At 40.6% G+C, this 15,502-nt stretch overlaps 1 protein-coding gene across 1 annotated transcript in view; it reads right to left on the bottom strand.

The window, feature by feature from the left end:
• The window catches only part of DCAF5 (DDB1 and CUL4 associated factor 5), a 67,971-nt gene extending 52,476 nt beyond the window's left edge, over positions 1-15,495 (bottom strand). Inside the window, exons 1-3 of the mRNA XM_063398739.1 lie at positions 15,243-15,495; positions 5,557-5,700; positions 1,419-1,455 (exon numbers count right to left, since the gene is read on the bottom strand). Coding sequence (XP_063254809.1) covers positions 1,419-1,455; positions 5,557-5,700; positions 15,243-15,456 — 395 coding nt within the window. The 5' untranslated portion in view covers positions 15,457-15,495. The remainder of the gene's footprint in view (positions 1-1,418; positions 1,456-5,556; positions 5,701-15,242) is intronic.
• Between the last annotated feature and the right edge of the window lie 7 nt (positions 15,496-15,502).

The raw sequence follows: 15,502 nt of genomic DNA, 5'->3' as shown, positions 1-15,502 counted from the left end.
AGATTAACCTTCCAAAGAAATCAATCAGAATTCAGGCTACTGAGGTCTCTTTAGAAGATCATGCAAAAATAGCCTTAAAGGAAGGCATTCTGTATGGATTACAACCAGACTTAGCATAACTAAAATAATAAACACCTGATTAAAAAAGCATATTAAAATATGCACATATCAAAAAGACTTCTCAAAACATCTAAACAAGACAGCAGGAAAAAAATGCATTACATGGAAAAGTTAAAATGACAAAGACCTTGTAGAATCTTAAAGTCAGAACACAATAAACACTGGCATCTAAAACTGACATTTCCACATTTAATTAAAACAAGAAAAACAGAACACCAAAAAACCCCCGCCACTCTCCCAAAATCAAACACACACACCCATCCAAAAAAAAAAAACCAAAAAAAAAAAAAAAAACCAAAAAAAAAAAAAAAACCCCAAACAAAACATCCCTCCCAAAAGGCCTAAAATGTTAAAAACAAATTTAAAAAAAACCCCAAACACTAACAACATTATATTCCTGAGAAACCATCAGAACAGAAGACAAGGTACTTTTGCCCAGCTTGCAGGTAGGACTTATGCAAGAATCAGACATAAGGTATGATGGAAAGCAGATATACAGTGAGCAGTTCAATGCAAAAGGCTTTGGACAAACACATCAATATGTCCATAATTTGTTATTCAGGAAACTCAAAGAAATGTAAAGTTTTCTATGTCTCTGTTCTTACATATACCTCTTCCTGCTTTTTCTTTACTTTCTTGAGTTAATGTTAAATGAATGGTCAACACTTAAATCTGTAGAAGTTATTAGTACAGACAAATTTTTTAAAGTTTTTTTACTTCAAAAGCAGTAAGTTCAATAGACAAGATGTCTAGAAAAGTTCAATTCAATATATTACCATTATTGTATTAATAACAGCCTAATCTTGATGTAGCACAACAAAGTCTAATTCCCAACTCTTTTGCAGTTTTAGTGGAAAGTAAGTATCAAAACCAAAATTCTTCATGTTAGTGTGGAGAATCAGGCAACTGCATCCTAAGTTTTAACAGGAGGTTAGGTAGGCCAAGCACTAGCCATCTTAAACACTCGTCAGGTGAGTGTTGAAAAACAAGAAGTCTGTGCCAACAGTGGTTTATGTGCCAGAATAATCTACTCAGAACCTACTACAATGTCTGAAGGAGAGCATATATATTTAATTATCATTCTCTTTCCTGAGGTCAAAATAATATAAAAGTGCTGAAAAAGAAAATGGAGTGATGGGGAATACTTCATTCCAGTTACAAATTTAGATAAATAAACCCCAAATCTCAGTATTAAGACTGTTCTTCTCCTAAACCATTGATTTAAAACAGAAAATGCCTCCAGAGAGTTGCCATTAAAGGAGTTCTTGAAGCAGTGGAAACACAAACTGTGTATTTACCTTTCGACATCATGGAGTATAACTTGCTCATCATTGCCTAAAAAGAGAAATATAAGCAATTAACACCATGTTCTAGCGATCACAAAGTATTATAGTGAAAAACCCCATAAACCTCAAACCACCTTTTTTTAAAAAAAAATTACAATTTCAAAACCAATACTGAAACAGAGAAGACCAGCTCAGTGGCTACGTGGTTACCCTCTGCTCAGTTTTATGAAAGGTTCCATGTGATATCACCAGTCCAAATGCACCAACCTGTTTCATCTGCTACTGCTCTACAAATAATTGTATTTAAATATGCCACTAATCATTCTTTGTCCAGTTTGAGCTTAAGTTTGGGGAGATTTGCAATAAAGACTACTACATGAAGCAGCAGAACACTTTTAACTCTCATAAAAATCTATCTTTCTTCCTGTTCAAAGGATGCTGCATAAAAAGATCATGGAAGGTGAAAAGAAATGTCATAAATGAAATGCACGTGTGGCTCCCTGATCAAATGCTGCCAGCTAACACTGTCAGCATTCCGGGTTTTGCAACCATTGAGAAGGCATGAACGTGACAGCCAATGGAATTTCCTCTGTATTAACAAAAACCAAACCAAGTAACCAGACAATCATGTCACTTTTCTTTGATCACACCAACTGAATACAATGGAAACTAACCACATGTGTGCAGGCTAAGACTGTCACAGCCACCAAGTAATGCCAACAGCTCATGCAGAGTTTTTCAAGCTACAACAACAGATTATTTTTTTAGTCTCTGTGCTGAATATTTTATTACCTAAATTTGGCACCTCCTCTTTAGAAATATTTATGGACACATTCACTTTTATATTTAACTCAGAGAAAGACCACAAAACTAGAATGCCTGCAAAGTCATATTTTTATGCTCTGTATATCTTTGTAGTTGTGATGTAGAGCTGTGAAGCTTTTCCTAAAGACAGAGGTTCAGAAGGCACAAGATTTCATGTTATGATTCTTAAATGTTCAGTTGACTCAGTTTTCATTTATCCCATACATATTTCAGTTGTATTCCATCTCAACAGAGAAACATGAGAAAGTTTCTGTTTCAATAATGAGGTATGAGATTTTCTACAACCATTTGTTCTTTGCCCAGGCTCCTAGTAAAATTGTGCCAGCCATACTGCAGTAGCTTGTCTTTTCCATGGTACAATAAACAAGTAATTTAAGTGTAAGTGTCCTTTGGTCATTAGTGGTATTTGGAACTGCCCATTATCTATCATTACACACTTTATATACCTAGTAAAACTGCTCTAGTGCCTACATATTTCACCAGTGAAAAACACAGCTTAGTTTCTCCAATGACAAAATTTCTTCCAGCAGACACTCCTGGCTCTTCAGTCTCCATCCAGTATGAACAAAAGAATCATTCCAGTTGCCTGGTTTCAGGCATCCAGTCATCATGGGACCAAATTCCCTTCCATCACAAGCTCCAAAATGGGAAAGAAAGAATGAAAGGAGAGTGGAATAACCACTGTTTTCCTCTCTTCTGTGTGTGGGAAGAGAAAGAGGTAACTAAAGTCTAACCACAAACGGGATGCTTCTGGTGAGGATCCATCCCTGCACAAAACACCACTGCTGTTCAGCCCAGGGGAGTCCCACTTACAGTGTTTTTACTTTAACACTGGAGAGTTCACTCTTCATTGAGACTAACTGGGTCATAATTGTGTACACAACTGTGTAATTTATAATCTCTCTTGTTTTGATAACTGCAGCTACAACAATCAGAAAAGCAGGAAGAATCTGCCATTCCCTTCAGTTATACTTGTAAGGGTGAAATACTGCAGAGCACATACAGAGGAGCACAGTTAAAGTGGCCTAATCCCCATATCTGTCATATAAGCGCCAAAAAAACCCAAATTCAATTTCCTGTAGGTTTATTTCAGCTTTTCATATGCCTAACATTAAGTGCAATGGAAAAAAAAAAGAGTCCACACAGCTTATCAGGAAGGGATCTTGCATTTCAAATGCTGCTCTACTCTCAATGTGTGTGGACAGAGAAGGGCAAAAACATTCCTCAGAGATGGGAGCTTCTTTGGGGCAGTTTTTTCCTCCAGAGATTACATGCAAAACATTGTCCACTCAGTTCCTGCCTTCCATTTGTGTAATGGCTACATGGGGTGCTTCCTCCTTCAAAGCAAAGAGCTCTGAAATTCCTTGGATGCAATCCAATTTGTACTGGAGTGGAAAATCCCTTCTCCTCTCTTATCAAGAGTTGCTTTAGAGAAAGGTCATCAGATCCTAAGTCATTAGTCATTGGCAGTCATTTATTTACAGAATAAATTGAGTTCTGTGTGACTCATGCTAGTTTACATATTCTAATTTTTAGTTTTGGGGGTTTTTTAAGTATTCCAACTTCTATGATTTAAATACAACTCCAAACTCAGGTGTGGATGTGAGTGTCTGTGTGACAACTAGTAGATCTTAGAACCCACAATTCTTTCAGACTTTTTAAGAATCTACCAGAACATCAATGAGTGAATAAATATAGTTAGCCCCATTTTACCAGCAGAGATAAAACAGATGGTACATCTAGGCCATGCAGCAAAATGACTCTTTACAAGGGATCCAAGAGTCAGGCTCACAGCCCTTGCAGATGAGCTCTTTGAATCTTGATGGAGCAGCTGAAAGAGCTCCTGACTCCCCCAATGGAAATAATTTCTGGCAAAGGATAAGTGTTTTTATGCAAACTGGAGGAGTAAAAAGATATGAGAACGGCCAGTTTCTCTGTGCATCAGCTGTCACAGCTCATCTAACCTGGCAGCTTAGCAAAAACCCACCATAATCAATTATATAAATCTTTAACTGCAGGTGTTACCTTCAGTAACAAGGTATACTTACACCACTCTTCTGCCTTTCCTGTGAAAACAGCAGCCTCTGACAGCAAAACCCAAAGGACAGAGGGCTGAGTTGGACATGAGAAAACACCATTCCAGCTGGTCGAGCAAGATATGGCACACTTTGTTTCCTTGAATATTCATGTAAGGTCCCATTTGTCTGAATTCAAACTAAAGTAAAAGAGGCTCCAGCCCAAAATTCCACTGGAATCACTTGTGCAGATGTACTCATTTGAACTCAGCATGGACTGCTATTTTTTCTCATAAAACAAACAGCAGTCCCCAGAATAAGAAGACAGGCATTGCTATTTGACAGTCTAAGGGTTTACTCCACCTGAAAAGTATAATGGAATTATTTCATCCTTGAAATCTGACACCAGCTTAAGTTTTGTCATATCTTTTTTCCTTAGGGATATTATAATTTTAACACAACACTGAAGGACGAGAAGCTTCCACCATTCACCCAAACTCAGAATCAGTCTCTAGCATCAATTTACAGTTCACAAACCTTGGGTCCAAAAGCTAATGAAGGGCTTTGACCAAGTAGTGTCACAGTACCCTAAAGTAAGTCTAGCTGTATGTAATGGACATACTGATGAAAGATACAAATTTTCATCCATTCTGTGACCTGTCAACAACACTTTAAAAATCAAGTGGTGAAATGGACCTAAATTACAGAAACTATTACCCTAGAACAAGCACATGCCCTTTTCCCTTACCTTAAAGACCAAATTAAACTTTCTATTAAAAAAAGATGAGAGCACCAAGGGTTTTTAGAGCCCAATGTGCCAACAGTTCAAAAAGACAGAGGCTTACCTAGTAAGAACTGAAACGAGGTCTAAGAAAACAAGATCCACCAATAGATGGCAATAGTCCTTCATGAGCTATCTAAGGGTGCATTGAAATCAGATGGTAGCAGAAAAGATTTTCAAGCATCAGGCTTGAGTGCCAGAGAGAATGCAGGATCTGCTCTTAGTACAGCTAAGAGGGAATAACAAAGGCAATGTTTTCCACAGTCTTTAGCACAAGTAGAGGCAGAGTGAACCCAGGATTCTCATGATGGTTCAAGACATGATGAGCTTACACCAGAGTTTGGAAAAAGGCATGACAAGACTGAAAATGTTGTGCTAGCTAAAGGATTCCCTGTTCCCAAAAAAATTTCAATTGCTGATTAAGAACGCCTTCCAGATCTCACGTGGGGCAGGTTCTTTCTCATGGCTTCTACTCCAATGCGTTCACAATACATATTCATGTGAAATCAGGGTGCTCTTCCTTCCTTACCTCCAGAGAACACTTTCGTATTGCCACTGTTGAAAGCCAGGCAGAAGATGTTCGAGTGATGCTCCCCTTTCAGCTGAACTGGTTTGACTCTTGAGTGGATGGCTTCTTCCATATGCCAAAGTAAGACTCGGCGGTCATCCCCTCCTAGAAGAAATAAAAGAAATGTGCATTTCTGCCTGAGTCACATGTAAATTGATTACAGACAAATTATTTAACTCTGCAGCTATTCATAAAAAGCTTTGCTAAAACCTTGATTAGCATAAAAAATGTATGCCTTTTTGGATGTATAGACACACATTTACATTAAGATGTCATGCAGTCAGGTATTCAATTAAAATTAATGAAAACAGAGCAATCAGCAGGAAAACTTTGAATTAAAGAGCTGCCAACACATAGTGACAACCTATAGCAACCTGGAAACTCAGAACTTTACTGCCATGTAAAATTCCATGGCAAGCTGTAGATGAATTACATGCCAAATTCACATACGCATGTTGGCAAAATGCTTCTACACCAAGTCCTTGTTGCCAGCCCTGCTTATGTTATTCATAAAACATGAACTTTTTCTCCCTTTCACTGACAACTATATATCCTCCAGCAGTCTTTGCAAAGCCTTCATAGCATATGTTGGCTCAGGACTAATAAAAGATAAAAAAATTTTACTGAAGCATTCAAAAGTCTTCAGCACACACAGTTATGCCAGGCTTTTAGATCTGTAAAGGTTAAGACAAATATTTCTGTGAGGTAAAGTCCTGACAAAGAGAGTACCTGGAAAAAGGAAGATCAACTCTCATGCTTTACATCTTGCTGTACTCCTAATTGCTTGCCTACATTCAGTTCTCAGTTCAGAGCTCTATATATAAATATATTTAAGTGCCTCCTTCTCTTTCTGGCAAACAGTTATATATAAAATAAATATTAGGCTGTTTGTGCTTCAACTGCATTAAGTTATTATTTATTAGGAAAAGAAAAAAACCATCAAGATACTACTGTATTGGTCAGCATTCTCAGCAGCAACTTTGAATGCCTGTAAAATCTGAATAAGGTTTCTTCACATCAGTCTCAAAATAGTTTTGGTATCTGTCTTTAATAACAAATGAAAGAGAATGGCATCACAAGTGAAAAGTGACACCAGAAACATGCTGATTACAGTGAAAACACTTTACTGATTCTTTGCACAATCAAAAGCCTGAACTCAGAGCTTTTTGAGCTGCTATCCAGAGGACAATGGCATCAAAAAGAGAAAAAAAGAAACCAAAATTACTTGGCCTGCTATTTACTTGCAAAAAAGGTAAATTAATAAATAGATTTCATTACTACTGATAATCAGATTTCTTAAAACTTTTCACATATGTTGTGATCATATGTTGCTATTAAGAAATTTTCCCATGGAACAGAGTTACGTCAAACATCCTACAAGTAAACAGTCTCTCAGCCTTTGAGTCTCCTAACAGATTTTATGACACTTTGATAGACAGTACAGCAGCATGTTATGATTACCCATGCTCCATGAAATTGTGCATTCCTCCTTCTGATTTTGTACTTCACATATCAAACATATGATACAAAGATCTGTGATGCTTTTGATAGCTCCTGAGAACGAGTCAAATTTGATGGATCCAAAATCTCACAGTTATTTATGGTCAACTAAACTGATGGAAACTTAGATTCCTTTCTGTCTAGAAATAAGAGAGAAAGTTGTATTTGCACTCTAGTGATTGCAGATGAGTTTGTAATAAGGAAACATAGAAATACATGAGTATTGAAACATATGACCACATTATTCAAGTTAAGATTAAGCAGTAACTGTCACACCAAAGGTGACTACTTTCCAAAGCTGCCAACCACCATGTCATAATGTTATCACTACCTGAAAAACAATCTAAGGAACATTTAACACCTATGAACACCAACATTGTTTCTATCAGACTTAATTTATTGCCTTCTCTAAAAGACATGTCAGGGCAAAACACAGTAACATGTTATTTGTTACCATAGCAAACCAATCTGCAAAACCACTGCAGAAAGTCTACACATCCTCCTATCTAGTAGCACAGCCATCTAGGTGTCTCACTTCAACAGTAAACTCATCATCATTTCCACCAACCACGACCCAGATACAAAAAAAAAAAAAAAAAAAAAAAAAAAAAAAAAAAAAAAAAAAAAAAAAAAAAAAAAAGATATCCATAAAACAAGCATTACTGTGGTTCCCAGAACACATACAGCATGGTAGGAGTAGGATAATTTGCAACCTGTGCAGAAAAGTGTCTGATAGTGTGAAAAGCTGCCACTACCGTCTCTTTTATAAGTTCTTATACCTTAGTGCTTGTTTGCCTTGGAAACTACTTTTCCTGTTGAATACAAATGGCTCCCTCTTCCCAGACACCTCAATCTCCATGAAACTTTGGTGGTGGCATGTTCCATATCTCAGGAGCTTTTAAATGCTCCCCACACTCATGCAGTGCTGTCCCTCCTCCATCTATGTATTCTCTTGTACATTCTTGTCTTTGAGAACTTCCACACCTTTTCACTCTTCAGTTTAATCCTCTCATATCCCACTGAGACATAAAAGTTTAACAAAATAATAACATTAATACAATAGTAATAACTTTGTGTTGAAATGTGCTCCCTTCTAATTCCAATTCAGCTATTTCAGAAATACTTCTGACTCAAGGCCAGTTCCACCAGAAAGAAAAAGTTACCAAATGTGTTGGACCACAGAAGATTTGTGGCAAACAAGACACTTCAGCAATCCCTACATCTTCACACAAGAGAACAAGCAGTGTTAAGACACAAAGGAATAATACCCAAGAAAAGGCAAATCTTAAGTGACTGAAACCAACAAATGCAATCTCCATTACCCAAACCTGACTCTTACCATAAGAGGGAAGAAAGGAGTGAGGTGCACATGTACAGGCAGGTATACAGGGAGAAAGTAAAGAAAATGTGAATATATAGTTTTTATGCTCTGTAGAAAGGAACTATGATTCATCAGACACAAACTGCATACACATTAAGCAACATAAGTTACAAGTCTGAGAATTATAGGAAACTTCAGGTCTGTAGCATTTGTTCTGTGCAGTAGACCGGCAAATGCAAATTAATTTAAATGCTTTCAATTTATGGGGAATTTATTGTGCATGCACATCCATTCTACAACTGAAGCAAAAGCCACATCTTTAAAGTAATATAGAGCATATACCAACAGCAACAAGTTTATCATATCTGGAAAGCCTGGATATATGGCTTCATATGCAAATAACTTAGTCAGCAAGGCTCCACATGCGGATTTTCTGGAAACTGAAGAACCACAGAAAATTTGTAATTTTTCAGTCCATGGTGTCAGACACAGTAAGTTCGACATCTACAATGAGGACATAGCTTCACTTCCATCTTATTTTGCAGATTCTGTTTATGTTCTGTATGATTGGCAATTTAAAAAGTAAAAGTTGGTGTGACCTAGCTAAGAACTACACAATGCCATTCTACAGTTATTTTTCAGAAAGGAACCACATTTAAAAAGATCTAATTAGTCAAGTACTTCAGTACTCCTTACAGAAGCAGGGTCAAACCTGTAGAAACACTCAAAATCAAAGAGACACAGGAAGAGAAATCTATCCATTTTAGACCTAAAACAGTTTGAAGGGGGCCAGAACATATCCTTGCCAAAAGTAAATCTAGTCCAAACAGTATCTACATAGCTCAGGAAACACACTTGAGCTCCTGTGTACTAACAGAAGCACTTCAAAAACCATACCAGTCAGTAATGAAAAACTGCAATTTTAAAGTGCATTAACTTTGCTAAATGTGGACAAAACTCAAGACCACTATTCCCCTTTATCTCCCATATACCAGGTCCATTTGCTAAAGAACCTACATGGCAAGTGGGCAATACTTCTAAATCATAACACGGAAGATTAGTCTTATTGCTTGTATCTACTTCAGAAGTTGCATGAATCACAGAAAGCAGGACTGGATGGTATTTCAAGAAATTGACCACTTAGCTGGCCTTGGCCAAAGGCAAAAAGCCAGGCTCTGTCAGAATTATTCCCAGAAGATAAGTCTCTAGTTTCTTCTTAAAACACTGCTGAGGTAGATTTCATAGCCTCCTTAGGCAGTCTATTTCAGTTTTTCATTATCCTTGCCATTGGGCAGATTACCCTATTATATCAAGCCTGAGGGTGCAGATTGATGTTACGTATAATCCCACGCCCCCTTGCCATGTGCTTCCCTTCTGTTGGATTCAGTGGCCATTCAGGCACAGGGTAAGTTAAAGAAGTTGACCTGACAGAAAATCAACTGACAAACAACCTCTCCCTACCTATTCCATTCCCCTGATCAGATGCTTCCATCACACCAGTTTCAGACCTTAAATTATGAAAATGTCACAGTGCAAACAATGAAGATGAGAAATAAGTCAATGAGTTACAGAATGAAGGGAAAGTGTGAGATCAAACATCACCCTAAAATCTTTCTTCCTATAAATTGAGACCATTTCTTTGTCCTGTTCCCAGTGGATGAAAAAAAGAGTTTACAACTTCACGTAATCATAATTAAAAACACCTTTATGCAGCTCAGGACTTGCAGTTCTACTCAGCTGTTCTTTCTATAGACTAAACAGACCCCTTTCTTTCACTATTTCATTATTCTAGGCCTCTGATCATTCTTCATGCCCTCTTCTGAATTTTCTCAGTTTGGGCACATCTTTCTCAAAGTACACTGTCCAAAACTGAGCACTCCATTTGAGGCCCCAACAGCACCTCAGCAGGTTTACTTCAATGCTTTGTCATGTCTGATCATATTTATGTTGTGATATTTATGTATTTCCTTTCTACATGACTATGGGCTGGTCTCCATAGTGTATTTGTAGAGTCAATTTTTATCCACATGCTGTAGGTTGCACTTGTCCCTCTCAAAACACACGACATTTTTTTCCATGTAATGTATCTTAATTAACTTGAACTTCAACTCCTATCCTCTGAAATTCTTGCTGCCTGATCCTATCTTTCCTGAGAAGTTTTATAATTTCTCAGACATTAATTAAAACATGATGTAGTAACTGAGCCTAATATTCCTCCTCACACAGAATTCTTGATACAAAGACTAGAGCATTCCTCCTTAAAACATACTTGATACACAAGCCCCTTATTCAGAAGTAAAACTCCATAACATTTGCTAAAGTCATCTCATTCCCCTATTTTATGCTCATGTTCCTTCAGATTTATATAAAAACCAAATGACAGATGCATTTCCAATACTTTCTAGCATCCCCATAAATTTAGCATCATAGAGCAGCTATTAACTTTTGCATTATCTAGTAGAGGGGAAAAAAAACCAAGAGAGAAAGAACACTGGCATGGATTAAGTAAGTCTCCAATTACAGTAGTTCCCAGAAGTTATCTTGAAAATGCAGTTTAAAGTATGCAAAAAAAAAGTGGGAGGTTCTGATAAAGATACTCATGTTTGTAAAAGATAACAGGCATGAGAAATGACAGTCAGATAAACAAACAGGAAAATATATCCACCAAACCTAAGGATGGGAGAAAGACTATTACACACACCAAATAAAGCTGAGTTTTAAGAAGTTGAATTGCAGGATATGCTTGGCAAATGTGAAGGAAGCAAGTGGTAGCATACCATTGCATGGTGATTTTAGTTTCCATGCATGGACAGTCACATGTTTATCTATCGCGTGTTTATAAAAGAAGAAAACAACTAGCTAGTACATGAAGTATTGCAAGGACACATTTTGCCCAATAAAATACTTCAACTCCATCCAGAAACAAGTTTTAACCAATTTCAACCCACTTAGACATTTTTTTTATATGTTAAGCTTTCCTCTTTCCTTGTGTCATTCTACAGGTAGTTTTTTCTGCTTGTCACACTACATCTTCTCCTGAGTACCCACCTCCTCCTTCCAATTATCTCGATGTTTTAAAATCCTTGTCCTTATGTCTCCCTTCTTCCAGCACCCCGCTCCCAAAACATTAATCTCTGCCCTTCTTCCTTGTATAAAGTGACACTGTTGAGTTTCACACAGGTACAGAAAGAACCTCCAGACTGGCCTGCAATTCAACCTGCGACTTCAACTTTTTTACTTTGAAACATGGTTAAGAACAAAAATAAATACTATTAAACATGTACTTTCCAATACAAGATTTAAAGAAATTAAGATACCAAGAAGTTCCAAACATGCTTTTGGAAGGCCTGCTGAGACTTGTCTACAGTGAAGTTCTCTGCAAAATCCTAACAGGAAAATTATCTGTAACTGCAATATAAACCCTGTTTAAACAGTTTGAATTGTTTACTGAAACAGTAATCATTAGCCTTACAGACTTCCTTCTGTGAGACACATTAAAAAAAAAAAAAAAAAAAAAAAAGTGGGACGCATACCCAAAGCAAGCATTCCAGCCAAGTGATGAGAACAGCGCTAACTTGGATGCAGGCTGCTATTTCAATGGCATTGGTACAGCCACTACGAATGCATTGTATCAGCTGTACTTAAAACAGCTCTAACAAGGTCTAAGTTGTTAACAAGTCAATCAGCCAAAGCAGACTTCTACAGGTTAAGAATATACATATTACTTAAGACTGAACAACTGAAAAGACTGCTTGCACTCTCCCTTTTCATGCACTCCAATATACTTATTAACTCTTAGCTGCAATAAGTACAGTTGGAAGCACCCAACATCTCATCCTTACTTCTCTATGCTGACTATTCTGAGGGAAGAGAGACGTTCATGCTGCCAATTTTAAGGCTTTATCTGCATTTGGAAGCCTTTTGAAGCAACTCTTCTATAAAATTTCAGAGTAGAGGCAGCTTACACCCTTCCTTTACCTTTTCTCATTGTTTTTTTTCCTGCTGTTGCTACTTTTCAGAGCTTCAGGATCAAGTAAAGCCCTTTAAAAGGAGTGCCTTGAGTGTAATTTTAATGAAGTTTAGTCTTCTAATGGCATAAAATTTAACAGAGTATCCATAAATATATTGACTTTTAATTTCTTTTTCTTGACTGAAGCACAAAGCGTCTGCCTACTGTTGCTATGACCCATAAAGCATTCTAGATATTATGGTCATGGATAACATGAAACTTTTTAAAAAGAAAGTTACCGTAATCAGAGCTCTTCATTTTCTCAGGGCATCAAAAGAAGGTCAGACTTAAGGTAATCTGTTCTTGGTTATCCCAAATTTGGGCACTGCTAGCACATGTTTGGTGGGGGGTTTTTTGGGTTTTTTGGGTTTTTGGGTTTTTTTAAGGAGGGTAGAACTCTAGTAGCATGTAAATACTACATATGGAGGAAAATCTTACCCTCTTTGAACATTCTGAAGCTCCATGAAAAGTTAGGAGACTGAAAACTGGACATTGCTTGAAAGCCTTCCATTTATAAACGCTTTTTTAGATATCCACTAGATGTGAACTCTCCCTTCATTCTCTCACTGCACCTACCTTGATTCAGGCAGTTTGGACAAAATTAAATCTTAAAAGTTCATTCCAGCCCTGGACTGTTTATGCTTCCACCTAAAGAATGGATGTCAAAGTAGGTAAGTGCACTGATGATATGGCAAGACTTAAAGTATATCCTGAGGTCTTCTTGAGCAAGAACAGAAAATACTGGTGGTGTTTCCATCACTTATTATGGAAAATAAGAAAGAAAAAAACCAGATACACTTGAGCTCTCTGTAGCACTTTTTTATGTAAAAATACATCACTCTGCTTTCTACTGGAGAGGGACCAGTACAAACCAGTACGACAATTGGCACAAATGGGAACTTTAAAATGGGTGAATCAGCATTCCCTTCCAATACACACTCATATTTATATACATTTATATGTATGTATGTATACACACATATATTCACAGGCTAAATGGATGCATATCTCAGAAGCCCCATGTGCATAAAGATAAAAGAATCCCTAACAGTACACTACGATCCTTCATGGACACTTACTTCAGAAATCACTGGACATATGCTTTTAAGTTTCTTCAGGTAAGAATGTTAAATTTTAGGAAGGTTTCAGTGTATCAGCTTCTACTCTATGTTTATACAGGGTTTCTATTTTGCCTTTGCTTAAATGTAACCAGTCATTAAAACTCTTTATTGAATGCTCTTTGAAATTATTACTGATACCATTGTGTGGTACAGTTCACCTCTGCCCAGACACCACGGAAAGGCGGTGCGCTGTCCGCTCCGCCATGCCCCCATCACATTCCTCAGTAGCCCCTGTCGCTATTTACAAGGTGGAGAGGCAAAACCGAGGCCCTCGGTCAATAACCAGGTCAGCAACCCCCTGGCAAGCGGAGACCACTCTCCACAAAGCTACCAAGGACTCCTGCGATCCCCCCGAGGGCAGCTGCCCCACACGACGGGGAACGGGCCTTTCCCGCTGCCCGGCCCCTGGGGAGGGACCTGTGGGCAGCCCCAGCTGCGGGAGAGAGACGGGCGAGGGGCGGCCGGGACACAACGCCCCCCGACCGCGGCCTGCAATGGACACCGCGCTCGGCGGCTCGGCCCTGCCCGGGGCGGCGCGATACCAGCGGTCCCTCCGAGGCCGGCAGCCCCCTCCCCGCCGCTCGAAGGTCTCTGCCCCCTCGCAGAGGAGCGCGGGGTCCCAGGGCTCGGTGGGAGAAGAGCGCCGCGACCCCTCAGCGCCCGAGCCCCTGGGGCGCCGCGGGCGGGATCGGCCCGCGATTCCCCGGCCTGTCGCTAAGAGCCGCCCGAGGAGACCGCGGCCTGCAGCGCCCGGCCAGGCCCCGGCCTCAAGTTGCCTCCTTCCCCTGCTGCCCCTCGGAGCCCGGAGGCGGGGAAGCAGGAAGAGGCACCTGCGCCAAGCGCTGCTGGGGTGGGGGGAGGCGGCCAGCCGGCCGCCGAGCCCCGCAGCCCCTCCCTGGCTGGGGGTGCAGAGCCTTTCCCCGTCCTCGGTGTCGCAGCTGATGTCAAGCCCTCGCATCCCTGCTACCTGACAGCATCCCCCACCCCCTATGCCTCCCTCAGCCCCGAGCAGGCAACAGAGGGACCTTAAGCCAAAACCCATCACCACAAATATATCCCCCCTCTTCCACAAACGCGCCCTGCGAGGGGAGGGAGGAGGAACAAAACAAAACCCGACTCCCCTCCCCCCCAAAGATGGGGTGGGGGTAGCCCCAAAGTGACCAGTCCCTCGATGAAAGCGATCCGGTTCCCGATTCCGGTTCCCGATGCCGAGCGGTACTGCAGCCCCCGGCCAAACTCGGGGCCGCAGCCCGCCGCCGGCAGCGACTGCTGACCCCCGGGCCGGGGCACGGCGCTGACAAATGTCACCCGGTGCCCACAATGAGCGCCGCACGTCTGCTTCTTCCCCGTCGTTGTCCCCCCAAAATAAGAAAATCCTCTTTTAGGAGGAAAGACACGCGAGCCATCAAATAAAAGGGCACCCCTAGCTTCCACCCCCAGCGCCCGGGAAACACTCTCGTAAAAACTTTGTCCAGGGCTCCCCCCCTGATAATAGTAGAATTTAAAACCTGTCAACCATTTTAGATCCCCACTTGAGAAAACATCGTTCCCGGGCACCGGTGGATTTGGGAAACGGCTCTGAGCAGCGCTGCCGCGGCTCCCCTCCCCCGGGCCTCAGGGGAGGCGGCCGGGGAGGAAGATGCTTCCTGGGGAGGGGGTGGCGGGAGGGGGCGAGGGACGGGAGCGTTCGCTTTACCTGAGACCAGCCACTGGCCTCCATTGTTGGAGAATTCAATGGCATTGACACAGCCGAAGTGGCCCAGGAGGTCCTTCTTGTAGAGGTTCCTGCAGCCCCGCAGGCGTCTTCGCTGGAAGTCTTGGGTGAGCAGGGGGTCCCCCTCCAAGCCCCGCTGGGACAGGAACCCCACCACCGACCGCATGCTGCCCCCGCGGCTGCCTCTCCTCCTCATGCTGCCGCCTGCGCCGCTCCCCGCCGCTCCTTCCCCCGCCGCCCCT

The sequence above is a fragment of the Prinia subflava genome, chromosome 5 (genome assembly GCF_021018805.1).
Source record: "Prinia subflava isolate CZ2003 ecotype Zambia chromosome 5, Cam_Psub_1.2, whole genome shotgun sequence".
Lineage (NCBI taxonomy): Eukaryota > Metazoa > Chordata > Aves > Passeriformes > Cisticolidae > Prinia > Prinia subflava.
This window is presented reverse-complemented; position numbering and strand designations above follow the sequence as displayed.